The 16,409-nt window shown below is 53.1% G+C and overlaps 2 protein-coding genes across 2 annotated transcripts; one reads left to right on the forward strand and one right to left on the reverse strand.

The window, feature by feature from the left end:
* The first annotated feature begins 7,608 nt into the window (after positions 1-7,608).
* LOC105994654 (olfactory receptor 10H1-like) lies at positions 7,609-8,556 on the forward strand. The gene has a single exon (XM_013028284.1). It carries the CDS (start codon positions 7,609-7,611, stop codon positions 8,554-8,556), a length of 948 nt encoding a protein of 315 aa, XP_012883738.1.
* A 3,052-nt stretch (positions 8,557-11,608) lies between these two features.
* Positions 11,609-12,565, reverse strand: LOC105994655 (olfactory receptor 10H5-like). Its single transcript, XM_013028285.1, has one exon. The coding sequence runs from the start codon at positions 12,563-12,565 to the stop codon at positions 11,609-11,611; it is 957 nt and encodes a 318-aa protein (XP_012883739.1).
* Positions 12,566-16,409: the final 3,844 nt, after the last annotated feature.

Below are 16,409 nucleotides of genomic sequence, written 5' to 3' on the forward strand. Positions count from 1 at the left end.
TTCACTCCATGAGACTCTTATCCCCAATAAACCACTAGGAAACCGAAGTGGTGCTGTGGTTCAAGTGGTAGAGCGTTTGCCTTGAGCTAAGAGCTCAGGGACAGCGCCCAAGCCCAGAGTTCAAGCCCATGACGGACAAAAAAAAAAAGAAAGAAAGAAACCTAGGGTTATATGTTGGTCATATTAGGAGGGAAAAAAAGTAAACATTAGAAACAGCCAACAGGCAGGGAATGTATTGTAGTGGTAGAGTGCTTGCCTAGCATGTATGAAGCCCTGGATTTGATTCCTCAGTACCACACAAACAGAAGAGGCCAGAAGTGGCACTGTGGCTCAAGTGGTAGAGCACTAGCTTTGAGCAAAAGTAGCTCAGGGACAGTGCTTAGACTCTGAGTTCAGACCCCAATACTACACACACACACACACACACACACACACACACACACACACACACGCACGCACACACACACAGACCCCAAACCATATTCTCAGGCTTTAGACAGTTGCTACTTCAAATGAGAGACCACAGAGCCTTAGGTGCTGGGAATTAAAATCTGGGAGCTCACTATTCCATACTGGCCCCCTTCTTGATATGGACTAAAAGGGAACTTCTCTGGGATTAGTGCAGGGTTCTAATCTAAAGAAAAACCTCCAGGGCTGGGAAGGTGGCTCAGTGGTAGAGCGTTTGCCTTGCATGCCTGAGGCCCTGGGTTCGATTCCTCAGCACCACATAAGCAAAAAGAAAAAAAGCCAGAAGTGGTGCTGAGGCTCAAGTGGTAGAGCGCTAGCCTTGAGCTGAAAGCTGAGGGACAGCGCCCAGGCCCAGAGTTCAGGCCCCACAACTGTACCCCCCAAAAAAGAAAAGAAAAGAAAAAACCACCATTTCAAAAACCATTTCACGGGCTGGGAATGTGGCTCAGTGGTAGAGCGCTTGCCTTGCATGCCTGAGGCCCTGGGTTCCATTCCTCAGCACCACATAAGCAGATAAAGCTGGAAGTGGCGCTGTGGCTCAAGTGGTAGAGCGCTAGCCTTGAGCTGAGGAGCTGAGGGACAGCGCCCAGGCCCACGACTAACCCCCCCAAAAAAAACCCCACCATTTCGCCAGTAGACAACCTAAGCAAATTCTCTCTCTCTCTCTCTCTCTCTCTGTCCTTCTCCTTCTCTGTCTCTCTCTCTCTGACCACAGACTTTTTTCCATGCCTAGAAGTTACAGGTTAACTCCAGCAACTCCTTGTGGGTCCAAACCAAATTACTCTCCGGAAAGGAGCCTTTCCTGTCCCCGAGTTACAACCAAAGCTGTACAGAGCCTCCAAGTGTGTGTGCGCAAAGCTTGCTTCCCTAATGATGCGCCGGTATTTCCCACACAACCACAGCAACGGTGCGACTCCCTTTGGAGGCTCTGTTAGAGGATTGTAGACTTTGCCATCCAGGTACAGGGAATAAAGAAAGGTTTATGGCCGGAAAGGGGCCGGAAGGACTCCTTCTCACAGGGAGAAGTGAGAAGAAGCGAGGATGGCGATTGTCTGAGCTGACCTGTACAGCCTGGCTGGAAGGGGCTGGGAGGCAGAGCCCTGCTGTGGACTTGCGGGCCAGAGGCTTCATCGTGGGGGACTGGGATTTTATGGCTGCTGCCCAAATTGAAGTTAAGGGTCCTGCAGCCGCCCAGACCTGAAGGTCACTCTAAGGGGCTCTGGCTGCCTTCTGTGGTGCAGCGCCCTCCCAAGGCAGAGGGGGCTGGAGGCTGATTCTTCGCTGCCTTTGCTAGATGGGCCTCGGAAGGGAACAGGCGACACTGTGAAGAGGGGAAGAGCGTGCTGCGCTGTGGGAAGGGGGCTCACTGAGCTAACAGGCTCCCAATGAGCTCATTTTTGCAGTGTTCACAACAGGCCTTGGCTCCAGCTCCATCTGCTTCAAACAAGTGTTGGTAAGTGTATCCAGACAGAAATGTCGCTGGGGACCACTGGTTCACACCTCTGATCCTAGCTACTCAGGAAGCTGAGATCAGAAGATCGTGGTTCGGAGCCAGCTTGAGTAGACTGGTGTACACACACACACACACACACACACATACGTACACGTACACGTATTCAGGTTGGGACTATGGCTCAGTGGTAGAGCGCTTGCCTTGCATGCATAACACCCTGGATTCGATTCCTCAGCACCACATACACAAAAAAAGCTGGAAGTGGCACTGTGGCGCAAGTGGTAGAGTGCTAGCCTTAAGCAAAAGAAGCTCAGGGACAGCGCCCAGGCCCTGAGTTCAATCCCCAGGACTGGCAAGAATAAATAACATAAAAAAATTTATATATATTTTGTTTTGCTGACCCTCTGATCTTTTTTTTTTTTTTTTTTGGTCAGTTGTGGGGCTTGACCTCAGGAACTGGGTCCCATCCCTGATCCTCTTTGTGTTCAAGGCTAGCGCTCTACCACTTGAGCCACAGCGCCACTTCTGGCTTTTTTTGTTTATGTGGTGCTGAGGAATTGAACCCAGGGCCTCGAGCATGCAAGGCAAGCGCTCTACCACTGAGCCACCTTCCCAGCCCCCACAGACATATTCTATATATTCTATAAGGTACTCCATTCAATAAATTGCAAATTTCCAATGTCTTACTGTGAACTAGGGTTTGTGTTAGGTGATTTTGCCAATGAACACTAAAGGAACTGTACTACTGATGACAGTTAAGGTAATAGCCACTAAGCAGAGATCTTCAGTGGATTAGGCTTAGTAAATGCATTTTCCATCTAATGACATTTTACCAAATGAGGGGAGCAGTACATCAGAATATAATCTGTTCAGAAGTTGAGCGGGGTGCCGGTGGCTCATGCCTGCAATCCGTGCCCTCGGGAGGCTCAGATCGGAGGTTCTGGGGTAGGGATAGAGCCCAGTCCTGGAGTTCAAGCCTCGTTATCAGCACCAAAAGATTACAACAACAACAACAGGCTGAGTCCCTCAGCTTTCTCCTTTAAGGCTGGCGCTCTACCACTTGAACCACAATTCCACCTCAGGCTTTTCTTGTGGTTAATTGGAGATACAAGTCTCACGGGCAAAAATTGCCCAGGCTGCCTTGGAATTGTGGTCCTCAGAGCTCAGTTGCCAAGTAGGGAGAATTACTGACGCAAACAACCAGTCTCAGCCTCCGGCAGTTTGTATTTTTATTATTGTTATTGTTGTTGTTTTTATTAATGTATGTGTGTATATGCTTGTCTTGGGGCTTGAACTCAGGGCCTGAGCGCTGTCCCTCAGCTTTTCTGCTCCAGGCTCGTGCTTGATCACGAGCCACAGCTCCACTTCTGGCTTTTTGGTGGTTCACTGGAGATAAGAATCGCCCAAACTTTCCTCCCGGGGCTGGCTTCGAACCACAATCCTCAGATCTCAGCCTCCTGAATAGCTGGGATGACAGGCTGAGCCACCGTCCCCTGCCTGGCTTGAGATTTCTTTTATTTTACAAGGAAGTATTTTTAGCTACAGCTCCACTAGAGTAAGAGCCTTAGGGAGCGGAAGGCCGGCGGGGGTGGGGGTGGGGGGGGCGTGAGGGAGAGGGGGGGCGTGAGGGAGGGGGGGGGCCCTCCCTCCCGGCGTGGCCTTCTCCTCCACGCGGCCCCAAATGCCAAATTTGGAAAATCATTTGGAAATCGTCTGAGGCCCTGGAGAAAGGCAGATAATCACCTCAACCCTGCCAGGCTCCCCGGGGGCAGGGGGTCCCCCAATGCCCCAGGAGCAACGCCGAGCAGGACCAAAGCCAGAGGCAGAGCGGGCCTGGGCAGGAAGCAGAGAAGAGATTCAAAGATGGAAGTCTGACTTCTTCAAGCTCCGGGTCAAGGTGGCCCAAACTGCTCAGCAACTTCAAACCAGGGGTCTCAAGACAGGGGGAGGCCTACACAGGGCTGGGAGCCCCAGTTTGTGTGACCTTCCTCCCCTGCCCCCCCTCCCCCCGGACACCAGGACGCAGCTTGGAAACAAGGAGCCTCCAGCGGTTCAGAAACACCACCTCTCTATCCAACTTCTAGAACATTCTAGTACATGGACCCGGGGCGTCTCTCAGTGAGTGTGATGAATGCCTAAAAGAGTTTTCTCATGTTGGGGGGGGTCATCTGCTATGGCATATGGTAAGTTCTCTGGCACAGGTGAGAAAAACCAGATATGGAGGGAAATTTTTCTCTGGATGTTTACGTGCTGTGTGTGTGTGTACCAGTACTAGGACTTGAACTCAGGGCCTGGGCACTGTCCCTGAGCTTGCTCAGGCTAGCTCAAGCTCTACCACTTGAGCCACAGCGCCACTTCTGACTTTTTCTGTCTGTGGTGCTGAGGAATGGAACCCAGGGCTTCGTGCATGCCAGGCGAGTGCTCTACCGCTGAGCCACCTGCCCAGCCCCCTTCCTCCTCTTCTTGTTCCTCCTCTTCTCTTCCTCTTTCTCCTCTTCCTTCTCCTCTTCTTCTTCCTCCGCCTCTCCTTCATCTTCCTCCTCCTCCTTCTCCTACTCTTCCTCCTCCTGTTCTCCCTCTGCTTATCTTCCCTCCTCCTTCTCCTTTGCTTCTCCCTCCTCTTCCTCCTCCTCCTCTTCCTCCTCCACCTCTTTTTCCTAATCTTCGTTCTTTTCTTTGTCCTTCTCTTCTTCCACCTCCTCCTCCTCTTCTCCTTCCTCCTCTTCCTCCTCCTCCTGTTCTTCTCCCTCTCCTCCTCTCCTCCTCACTCTCAGTTGATCCGAGGGATCGCTCTGCTCTTGGCCCTTTCCGGGGTGTGGACCAGTGCCCGGCTCACGCGTGCCCCTCCAGTGTCCCACGACACGCTCCCCCCCTCCCAGGAGGCCCGGCCACCCCTCCCTCTGCCCATGAGCCCCGGAGCACAGACACTTTCCACGTCCCCACAGTGGGACAGAGAGGAGCGGGGAGGCCAGGGAGGGAGGCAGCGCTCCGAGCTCAGCCCGGGCAGCCAGCTGGGCTCCTCCGAGTCCTCAGATGGGGCTGGGGAAAATGAACGCCGATGGCGCGTGCACGGCCACTGGCAAAGAACATCTCCAGGAATTAATTCACAAGCAAAGGATCGCATCTATTTATGCATTTATTTACATATTTGTTTGTTTGTTGTGCCCCTCCTGGGGTTTGACCATAGCTCCGCTTCTGGCTTTTGCTGGTTTCTTGGAGATCAAAGTTTCATGGACTTTCCTACCCGGGCTGGCTTTGAACTGCGATCCTCAGATCTCAGCCTCCTGCATAGCTAGGATTACAGAAGTGAACCACCTGTACTTGGCTTTTTCCACTGTGTGTGTGTGTGTGTGTGTGTGTGTGTGTGTGCGCCAGTCCTAGGGCTTGAACTCAGGGCCTGGGCACAGTCCCTGAGCTTCTTTTGCTCAAGGCTACTGCTCTACCACATCAGCCACAGCACTACTTCCAGCTTTTTTTCTGTGTAGGTGGTACTCAGGAATCGAACCCAGGGCTTCATTCATGCTAGGCCAGCACTCTACCACTGAGCTACATTCCCCACTGGCTTTTTGGACTTTTTAAATAAAAAGAATTGGTTTAGGGCTGGGAAGATGGCTCAATTTTAGAGTGCTTGGCTAGCGTGCATGAAACTCTGGGCTTGATTCCTCAGTACCATATACACAGAAAAAGCCGGAAGTAGCACTGTGGCTCAAGGGGTAGAGCACTTGCCTTGAACACAGAGAGGCTCAAGGACAGTGCCCAGGCCCTGAGTTCAAGCCCCAGGACCAGCACACACACACAAAAATATCATCATGATCTGGGCACAGGTGACTCATGACTGTAATCCCAGCTACCCAGGAGGCTCAGATCTAAGGATTAGGACTTGATGGCAGGCCAGATAAAAGTTCAATTAACTGGGCTGGGAAGGTGGCTCAGTGGCAGAGCGCTTGCCTTGCATGCCTGAGGCCCTGGGTTCGACTCCTCAGCACCACATAAGCAAAAAGAAAAAAGCTGAAAGTGGTGCTGTGGCTCAAGCGGTGGAGTGCTCGCCTTGAGCTGAAGAGCTGAGGGACAGCGCCCAGGCCCAGAGTTCAGGCCCCACGACCGGACCCAAAAAGATAAAATAAAATAAGTGTCCTTTTGGTTTGATTTTGTGCTAAACATCATTTTCTAAGGTTCATCTCTATAACATGTATTGTAACTTTGCTCTGTGTGTGTGTGTGTGCGTGCGTGTGTGTGTGCGTGTGTGTGTGCACGTGTGTGTGTGTGCGTGTGTGTGTGTGCGTGTGTGTGTGTGTGTGCGTGTGCATGTGTGTGTGTGTATGTGTGCGTGTGTGTGCCTGTACTGGGACTTGAACTAAGAGCCAGTACATTCTCCCTTACCTTTTTTTGTTCAAGGGTGGTGATCTGCTATATGAGATAAACCTCTACTTGTGGCTGTTTGTTAGTTAATTGAACTTTTTTTTTTGTTTGGTCCGGTGGTGGGGCCTGAACTCTGGGCCTGGGCGCTGTCCCTCTACTCTTCAGCTCAAGGCTAGCGCTCTACCACTTGAGCCACAGCGCCACTTCTGGCTTTTTTCTTTTTGCTTATGTGGTGCTGAGGAATGGAACCCAGGACCTCATGCATGCAAGGCAAGCGCTCTACCACTGAGCCACCTTCCCAGCCCTTTCTTCTTCTTTTTTTAATGCCCCAACTGGGCTCCAACTCAAGGCCTGCTGAGCTCATTAAGCTTTTCCACTCAAAGTTGATACTCTACCCCTTTGAGCCCATAGCTCCACCTTCAGCTTTTTGCTGGTTAATTGGAAATAAGAATATCTCAGATTTTGCTGCCTGGGTTAACTTTGAATCACGATCCTCAGATCTCAGCCTCCTGAGAAGCTGTGATTGCAGGCGTGAGCCACCGGTGCCTCACTTGAACAATTTTCTTTTCTTTTCTTTTCCCTCTTTCTCCCTTCCTTTCTCTCTTTCTCCCTTCCTTCCTTCCCTCCATCCTTCCTTCCTTCCTTCCTTTCTTCTTTCTTTCTTGCTGATCCTGGGGCTCTGGGCCTGGGCGCTGTCCCTGAGCTTCTTTTGCTCAAGGCTAGCATTCTACCACTTGAGCCACAGTGCCACACCCAGCTTTTTCTGTGTATGTGGTGCTGAGGAATTGAACCCAGGGCTTCATGCATGCTAGGCAAGCACTACCACTAAGCTGCCTTCCCAGCCCTTTTTTTTTTCTTTTTCTTTTTCTTTTTGGCAGTCCTGGGACTTGAACTTGGAGCCTGGGCGCTGTCTCTGAGCATCTTGGTTCAAGGCTAGCACTCTACCACTTTCAGCCTAAGCACCACCTCTGAGTTGCTGGTAGTTCGGTAGAGAGAAGGGTCTCCCAGACTTTCCTGCCCAGGCTGGCTTTGAACTGTGATCCTCAGACCTCAGCCTCCTGAGTAGTTAGGCTGACAGGCGTGAGCCGCTAGTGCCTGGCTGAACAATTTTTCTTTGTTTTGGTAAGTTCTGATGTTCTCAGAGTATGTCAACAGCCTTCAAATAAAAGGAAGTCAATCATAATAACATGATGATAATACTAATGATCAAAATAACGGTCCTGGTCTTCCATCACAGCATGACGACCGACGCGGGATCAGATAAGTGCTAGCCGACTCGGGCCACCCTCAGCAGCTGCCCGGTCCCCTGTCACCCGCAGCCCCGCTCCATGCAGGGCGCCAACCGCTCCACAGTGACCGAGTTCATCCTGCTGGGCTTCTCCGCCTTCCCCCGCCTGCAGCCCCTCTTCTTCCCGCTCTTCCTGCTCATGTACCTCTCCACGTTGCTAGGCAACCTGCTCATCATGGCCACCGTGGGCCTGCAGCGCGGCCTCCACACGCCCATGTACCTCTTCCTCTGCACCCTGTCCCTGTCCGAGCTCCTGTACACCGTGGCCATCATCCCGCGCATGCTGGCCGACCTGCTGGCCGCCCGCCACGCCATCGCCCTGCCGGCCTGCGCCTGCCAGATGTTCTTCTCCTTCTCCTTCGGCTTCACACACTCCTTCCTGCTCACCGTCATGGGCTACGACCGCTACGTGGCCATCTGCCACCCCCTGCGCTACTCGGCGCTCATGGGCCCGCGCGGCTGCGCCTGCCTGCTGGGCTGCTCCTGGGCCGGCGGCTTCCTCATGGGGCTGGTGGTGACGGCCGCCATCTTCCACCTCCACTTCTGCGGGCCCAATCGCATCCACCATTTCGCCTGCCATGTGCCACCGCTCCTGAAGCTGGCCTGCGGCCACGGCGTGCAGCCCGTGGCCAGGGCGGTGGGGCTGGTGTGCATCGCCGCCCTGCTGGGCTGCTGCCTGCTCATCCTCCTGTCCTACGCCTCCATCCTGGGCACCATCCTGAGGATGCCCTCGGCCGAGGGCCGCCGCAAGGCCTTCTCCACCTGCGCCTCCCACCTCACCGTGGTCGTCGTGCACTACGGCTTCGCCTCGGTCATCTACCTCAAGCCCAGGGGCCCCCCGGCCCTGGAGGGGGACACCCTGATGGGCATCACCTACACTGTCCTCACGCCCTTCCTCAGCCCCATCATCTTCAGCCTCCGGAACAAGGAGCTCAAAGCCGCCATGAAGAAGACCTTCCTGCACAAACTCTACCCAGAGAAGCGGTGACGACCCGGCACGCTGCTACTCCTTCACCCCATTCCTCTCCTCAGACAGGCTCTGGGCTTCCATGCGAACCTCACTCCCCCTTATCTCTTTTTGTTGTTGTTGTTGTCGGTCTTAGGTCTTGAACTCGGGGCCTGGGCACTGTCTCTGAGCTTCTTTTGCTCAAGGCTAGCACTCTCTACCACTCCAGCCACAGCGCCACTTCCGGCTTTTTCTGTGTAGGTGGTGCTGAGGAATGGAACCCAGGGCTTCCTGCACGCCAGGCACGCGCTCTGCCACTGAGCCCCCTTCCCAGCCCTGCACTTCCAGCTTTTTGGTGGTTCTTTGGAGATAAGAGCGTGCCATGTGCTGTTGGCTTTGGCTGTGCTGCTCAGCTCTCAGCCCGCTGCTCAGCTCTCAGCCCTCCTCAGCAGCTGGGCTGACAGGCACCAGACACCAGAGCCTGAGGTTTGTCTTTGCTTTGTCAAGATCAAGAGACATGGGGCTGGGCAGGTGGCTCAGTGGTAGAGTGCTTGTCTAGTGTGCGTGAAGCCCTGGGCTCCATTCCTCAGCACCACAGACACAGAAAAAGCTGGAAGTGGTGCTATGGCTCAAGTGGTAGAGAGCTAGCCTTCAGCAAAAGTAGCTCAGGGACAGTGCTCAGGCCCGGAGTTCAACCCCCAGGACTAGTGTGCACACACACACACACACGCCCGCCCGCCCCACATACACACAAATTTAGAGTCATCTAATGCTCCAAACCACACAAACCCACAATGCAATGTGAAAATGGAAGACTTCTCCTATGTCTGATACGACCCAGTACGGAGCGCTCAGATTGTAAAACCTTACACAACTTACATAGTAATAAAAACAACCTGAAGTTTATTTTCTTGTTTTATGCAATAAAAGTTAGAAAGAGCTACCGCTCAGGCCAACAGTCTGGCTCTTCCCGTCAACTGGTCTTTTCTCTTTTCTTTTTCTTCTTTTTTTTTTTTTTGAGGGGGTGCATTGTGGAGTTTGAACTCAGGTCCTGGGCAATAATGTCTCTCGGCTCTTTTTGCTCAAGGCTAGTATTTGAGCCACAGCTCCACTTCCAGTTTTCTAGAAGTGGTGAGAAGACTCTTCTAGGTTTTTCTTGCCTGGGGCTGGATTTGAACTGAAATCCTCAAGCTCTCAGCCTCCAGAGTAGCTGGGACGAGATGTGGGAGTCCCTGGCTCCGGCTCACACTGTGTTAATTATTCCAAGTCACCTAGAGATACTGCAAGTGCCGCAGATAATGGGTCTGCTTTCGGGGCAAACCCCACGGGGTCACACGGGAGGAGCGGACGCTTCCTCGGGTTTTGGGATCTGTGTTGGTCTGGCCTTAGCGTCTGGCAGTTCGCATGGCAAAGCCTGGTGTGGATTAGCTCCGAGGCGGTGCCACACCAGCCTGGCGGTCTCTGCCCACCGCCCACCTCTGTAGACAGTTTCCTCAATCACCCCTCTGAGCTCTCAGCCTTGGGGAGACCAAGGAACGCGACCCGAAGGAACACTGAACCCAGCATGGCACACAGCCAGACCTGCGGGGCTGGAAAACGTCCAGAGCATGAAAGCTGGTTCCAGGCAGGAGATGGGAGGGGGGGATAACCGAGGAGAAGGGGCTCCACCGAGTGGTTACGTGATCCCCCCCAAAATGCTGGCTGGGCGTACACTGAGGGTTCACACTTATCCCTATTTTCTGTGACCAGAAAAAAAAATTAATGATGGCTTCTAGTTTTGGTCTTTAGAGACAAAAAAAGAAAAAGAAATGTTTGGTCTTCAGGGAGCAGGAGGAGCAGGTGAAGCGGGCACATTAGGGCAACCGACTTAAGTGGCCGCCAAGCATTCAAGAATCAAAACGAATCCTGTTTAATGCAATGCAATTCATTCAAAATCATTTGCTTTATTGTAAACTGTATCTGTATATATATTTATGAAACAATAGAGTGATCATAAGATGCATATAAAGATCCAAATTATCTTTTTTTGTATGTGTGTGCTAGTAATTAGGGCTGGAACTCAAAGCCTGAGCTCCGTCCCTGAGCTTTTCCCCTTACGGCTGAATCACTCAAACCATAGCTCCACTTCCAGCTTTTTTTGCCGGTGAACTGGAGATAAGAGTCTCTCAAACTTTTCTGCCCAGGCTGGCTTTGAACTACGGTCCTCAGATCTCAGCCTCCTGGGTCACTGAGCTAACGGGCATGAGCTGTCACGCCAGCCTTTCAGCCTCCTCTGGATTTTAGAAAGTAATCTACATTTCATGAACTAAACCACAACACACTGACTTTCCCACTGGTGACAGGGAATCCACAAGGATATTCTTTGTCAAGAAAATTCCTTCCCCAAGAGGAACATTGAGTGGGCTAGGAAGGTGGCTCAGTGGTAGAGCGCTTGCCTTGCATGCATGAGGCCCTGGGTTCAATTCCTCAGCACCACATAAGCAGAAAAAGCAGGAAGTGGCGCTGAGGCTCAAGTGATAGAGCGCTAGCCTTGAGCTGAAGAGATCAGGGACAGCGCCCAGGCCCAGAGTTCAGGTCCCATATCTCTCACACACACACACACACACACACGCGTGCGTGCGCACCTGCACAAAAGAGGAATATTGAATGCCTTCTCTTTGTCATCAAGGAAATGGAACTCACAATCCCAATAACAGAGTGCAAATCAACCCTAAAACCCTAGAATAGGAAGTAGCTCTATGGCTCCAGAGGTAGCTCACCTTGAGCTGAAGAGCGGAGGGACAGCTCCCAGGCCCAGAGCTCAAGACCCACGACTGAGCGTTGGAGGCTCACACCTATCATCCCAGCTACTCAGGAGACTGAGGTCTGAGGATCACAGTTGAAAGCCCTTCAAGCAGGAAACCCCATGAGACTCTTCTCTCCACCTAACTACCCAAAAAGCAGGAAGTGGAGCTGTGGCTCAAGTGGTAGAGCACCAGCCTTGAGGGAAAAACTCAAGGACAACAGTGCCCAGGCCCCGAGTTTCAGCCCTCATGCCTAGGGTGACGTGCATGTCTCTCCTTCCCAAGCCATTCGCACCGGAGGCCCGGCCTCTTCACATGTGCCGGGGACTGAATTTGTGCAGGAAGGTCTTCTTCATGGCGGCTTTGAGCTCCTTGTTCCGGAGGCTGAAGATGATGGGGCTGAGGAAGGGCGTGAGGACAGTGTAGGTGATGCCCATCAGGGTGTCCCCCTCCAGGGCCGGGGGGCCCCTGGGCTTGAGGTAGATGACCGAGGCGAAGCCGTAGTGCACGACAACCACGGTGAGGTGGGAGGCGCAGGTGGAGAAGGCCTTGCGGCGGCCCTCGGCCGAGGGCATCCTCAGGATGGTGCCCAGGATGGAGGCGTAGGACAGGAGGATGAGCAGGCAGCAGCCCAGCAGGGCGGCGATGCACACCAGCCCCACCGCCCTGGCCACGGGCTGCACGCCGTGGCCGCAGGCCAGCTTCAGCAGCGGCGGCACATGGCAGAAGAAATGGCGGATGCGATTGGGCCCGCAGAAGTGGAGGTGGAAGATGGCGGCCGTCACCACCAGCCCCATGAGGAAGCCGCCGGCCCAGGAGCAGCCCAGCAGGCAGGCGCAGCCGCGCAGGCCCATGAGCGCCGAGTAGCGCAGGGGGTGGCAGATGGCCACGTAGCGGTCGTAGCCCATGACGGTGAGCAGGAAGGAGTGTGTGAAGCCAAAGGAGAAGGAGAAGAACATCTGGCAGGCACAGGCCGGCAGGGCGATGGCGTGGCGGGCGGCCAGCAGGTCGGCCAGCATGCGCGGGATGATGGCCACGGTGTACAGGAGCTCGGACAGGGACAGGGTGCAGAGGAAGAGGTACATGGGCGTGTGGAGGCCGCGCTGCAGGCCCACGGTGGCCATGATGAGCAGGTTGCCTAGCAACGTGGAGAGGTACATGAGCAGGAAGAGCGGGAAGAAGAGGGGCTGCAGGCGGGGGAAGGCGGAGAAGCCCAGCAGGATGAACTCGGACAGGGAAGTGGAGTTGGGGTCCGGCATGGTGGCCATGTCCGGAGGAGGGGACGGGGAAGGAGAGCCAGGGCCGTGTGGACAGAGGGACAGACGCGATGGTCCTTCACCCGAACCCACTGCAACTAGTTCATCTGCCAAAAAAGGAAATTCAACTATATGTACATTAAACTATATGTATATACATACAAATTAAACTGCACAATTATATATGTGCCCGTCCTGGGTCTTGAACTCAGGGCCCAGGCGCGGTCCCTGAGCTCTCTCCTTCTAATGCTGGTGTTCTACCACTTCAACCACAGCTGCACTCCTGGCTTTCTACTGGTTAGCTAGATATACGAATTGTACAAAGCTGGGCACCGGTGGCTCAGCCACCAGAGAACTGGAAGTGGCGCTGTGGCTCCAGTGGTAGAGCGCTCACCTTGAGCTGAAGAGCTGAGGGACAGCGCCCAGGCCCAGAGTTCAAGACACAAAACAGGACGAAAGAAAGAAAGAAAGAAAGAAAGAAAGAAAGAAAGAAAGAAAGAAAGAAAGAAAGAAAGAAAGAAAGAAAGAAAGAAAGAAAGGAAGGAAGAAAGAAAGGAAGGAAGGAAGGAAGGAAAGAAGGAAAGGAAGAAAGGAAGAAGGAAGGAAAGAAGGAAGGAAGGAAGGAAAGAAGGAAGGAAGGAAGAAAGAATTGCACAGACGTTGCTCCTTGGCCTGGCTTTGGAGCCATGATCTTCACTCAGATCTCGGCCTCCTGAGTCACTAGCAGGACACAGTGCTCAGCAAAAGGTCTTTGCAGAGAGATAGAAACTGCCCTGCTCACAATACCAGATTCAAAGAGGCAATACAGATGGGTTAAAAGGCCTAATTGTAGGAGGTAAGAATATACAGAAAGAGGCAGGCGCCGGTGGCTCACGCCTGTAATCCTAGCCACTCAGGAGGCTGAGATCTGAGGATCGCAGTTCAAAGCCAGCTCGGGCAGGAGAGACCGTGAGACTCCTATCTCCAATAAAACCACCAGAAAACCGGAAGTGGTGCTGTGGCTCAAGTGGTAGAGAGCTAGCCTTGAGCTGAAGAGCTGAGGGACAGCGCCCAGGCCCAGAGTTCAAGTCCCATGACCGACAAAATAAATAAATAAATAAATACAGAAAGAAACAGCCAGCCAATTAGGAAATAGGAGAAGGAGGATCATAATCTCAAGGCTAGCCCAAGTAAAGTATATAAAATTTTATGTAAAAAATAACTGCAACTAGGTGCCAGTGGCTCACGCCTGTCATCCTACCTACTCAGAAGGCTGAGATCTGAGAATCATGGTTCAAAGCCAGCCCAGACAGGAAAGTCCGAGAGACTCTTATCTCCAGTGAACCACCAGAAAACCGAAGTGGTACTATGGCTCACATAGTAGAGTGCTAACTTTGAGCACAAAATGGCTTGGGGACAGTGCCCAGGCCCTGAGTTCAAGCCCCAGGACTAACAAAAATAAAAATAATTAACTGGGAGAAAGTGAGGGAAGGGATCACATTGCCCCAAAAGAAATGTGCTCTTGGGGCTGGGAAGTTGGCTCAGTGGTAGAGCGCTTGCCTCGCATGCCAGAGGCCCGGGGTTCGATTCCTCAGCACCACATAAGCAAAAAAGAAAAAAAGCCGGAAGTGGCGCTGTGGCTCAAGTGGTAGAGCGCTAGTCTTGAGCTGAAGAGCTGAGGGACAGCGCCCAGGCCCAGAGTTCAGGCCCCACGACTGGATCCCCCCCCCAAAAAAAATAAATGTGCTCTTTATTTGACTTACGTAACTGTATCCCCCACAACACCTTTATAATAACAGTAAGAGGGCTGAAAATATGACTCAGTGGTAGAGTACTTGCCTTGCATGCATGAAGTCCTGGGTTCAATTCCTCAGCACCACATACACCGAAAAAGCCAGAAGTGGCGCTGTGGCTCAAGTGGTAGAGTGCTAGCCTTGAGCAAAAGAAGCTCAGGGACAGTGCCCAGGCCCAGAGTTTAAGCCCCAGGATTATCAGAATAAAAGAAAATAAATGTACTCATTACCTGACTTTTTATTTTTTATTTCCAGTTCTGGAGCTTGGCACTCAGGGCCTGGCACTGTCCCTGAGCCCCTCTGTGCTCAAGACTAGTGCTCTACCATGACTCACAGCACCACCTCCAGCTTTGTCTGTGTCTGTGGTACTGAGGAATTAAACCCACGGCTTCATGCATGCTAGGTAAGCACTCTTCCACTAAGCCACCTTCCCAGCCCCTATTACCTGATTTTTCTAACCATAACCCCTTTATGTGTGTGTGTGCATGTGTGTGTGTGTGCGTGTGCTGGTCATGGGGCTTGAACTCAGGGCTTGGCACTATCCCTGAGCTCTTTTGTTCCAGGTGAAACCTCTACCCCTTGAGCCACAATGCCACCTGCAGTCTTCCGGTGGTTCATTGGAGATAAGAGTCTCATGGACTTTCCTGCCTGGGCTGGCTTAGAGCGGCGATCCTCAGGTCTCAGCCACTGGAGTAGCTGGGATGACAGGTGTGAGCCATTGGCTCCCAGCTTGATTTATCAACTAGAAACAAAGCACAGAAAACAAAGGCAAGCGGCCCTCATCCATCCCATTGTGGACCAAGGGACCGGCGGCCACAGGAGCAGAGCCCCTCCCCGGAGCTCCAAAGTTCCAACCTGATCCCACAGCCTCAGACGCTCAGCAGGCAGGAGATCTGTCACAGGGAGGGCTTGTGCTAAAGGACCATCGCTGGAGCAGTCCCCGCAAGCTGGCCAAGCGCAGGAAGGAACAGGGGGCGAGCGCCGGCCATGAGGTTCAAGGCAGAGAGCTCACGCTCATTCCTGGTGGAATTGAAGGCGATCCTAACCAGGCCCCTTGGTGGCTCCCGCCTGTCTACTCAGGAGGCTGAAACCTGAGGATCAAAGTTCAAAGCCAGCCCAGGCAGAACAGTCTGTGAGCCTCTTATCGCCCATGAACGGCTGAGAAAAGCCAGGAGCGGAGCTGCGGCTCAAGTGGTAGAACGCCAGCTTTGAGTGAAAAAGGCCAAGGACAGCTCCCAGACCCTAAGTTCAAGCTTCAGGACCAGCACATGTGCACACACACACACACACACACGCACACACACACACACACGCGCACACACACACACACACGCACACACACACACACACACACACTGGCGTTGGGGACAAACACCCTGTGCAGAATGACACATTCAAGCTCACCTCAGAACCGACCGGGGACGCAGTGACCAGGGAGCAGGCCGGGCCAGGACCAGCGCACAGGCAGAGCGGGGCTGCCAGGACCAGCGCACAGGCAGAGCGGGGCTGCCGGCCAGCCCCGCACCTTACCTCCCTGTCACCCCGCCATCTCTCCTGCCTGCAGCCTCCTCTGCTCACAGGCCTTCTCTGGTCCAGACTCCCCAGCTGCTGCTTTCGCCTCACACACCTCCCTGGTAGGAAAGGCGGGTTCCCTTCTTGGCTCACCTTTGGGGAGGCCCTGCAGCCCAGCCCCAGCCCCAGCTTCACCTCTGCGGCTGGGGCTCCTCCCCAGGGGCGCTTTCCCGCAGGCCTGCCACAGAGCTGTCTGGGCAGGGAGGGAGTCGGGCACTACCAGGCCAAGGGGGTGCCAGGGGACGTGGGATCACCCCACCCTCGGCCTCCTCCCGGGATCCATCTATCCACAGTCTCTCCTCCACCATCTACCCATCCACCATCTGCCATCCCTATTATCTATTAATTACTAGCAATCCTCTGTCAAGGATCTGTTATTTAATTATCTGTGGATCGATCATCTGTCTTATGATCTTTCAGCTAATCATTATCAATCTTTCATATTTATTTAATTATCTCATCATCTATTCATGTAATTATCAATTATATATTTATCTTTTTTTTTTTTTTTT

The sequence above is a fragment of the Dipodomys ordii genome, unplaced genomic scaffold, assembly GCF_000151885.1.
Source record: "Dipodomys ordii isolate 6190 unplaced genomic scaffold, Dord_2.0 Scaffold108, whole genome shotgun sequence".
Classification (NCBI taxonomy): domain Eukaryota; kingdom Metazoa; phylum Chordata; class Mammalia; order Rodentia; family Heteromyidae; genus Dipodomys; species Dipodomys ordii.

Excerpts from the sequence above, each read along its gene's own strand:
- LOC105994654 (XM_013028284.1), top strand. The coding sequence starts at position 7,609 with ATGCAGGGCGCCAACCGCTCCACAGTGACCGAGTTCATCCTGCTGGGC.
- LOC105994655 (XM_013028285.1), bottom strand. The coding sequence starts at position 12,565 with ATGGCCACCATGCCGGACCCCAACTCCACTTCCCTGTCCGAGTTCATC.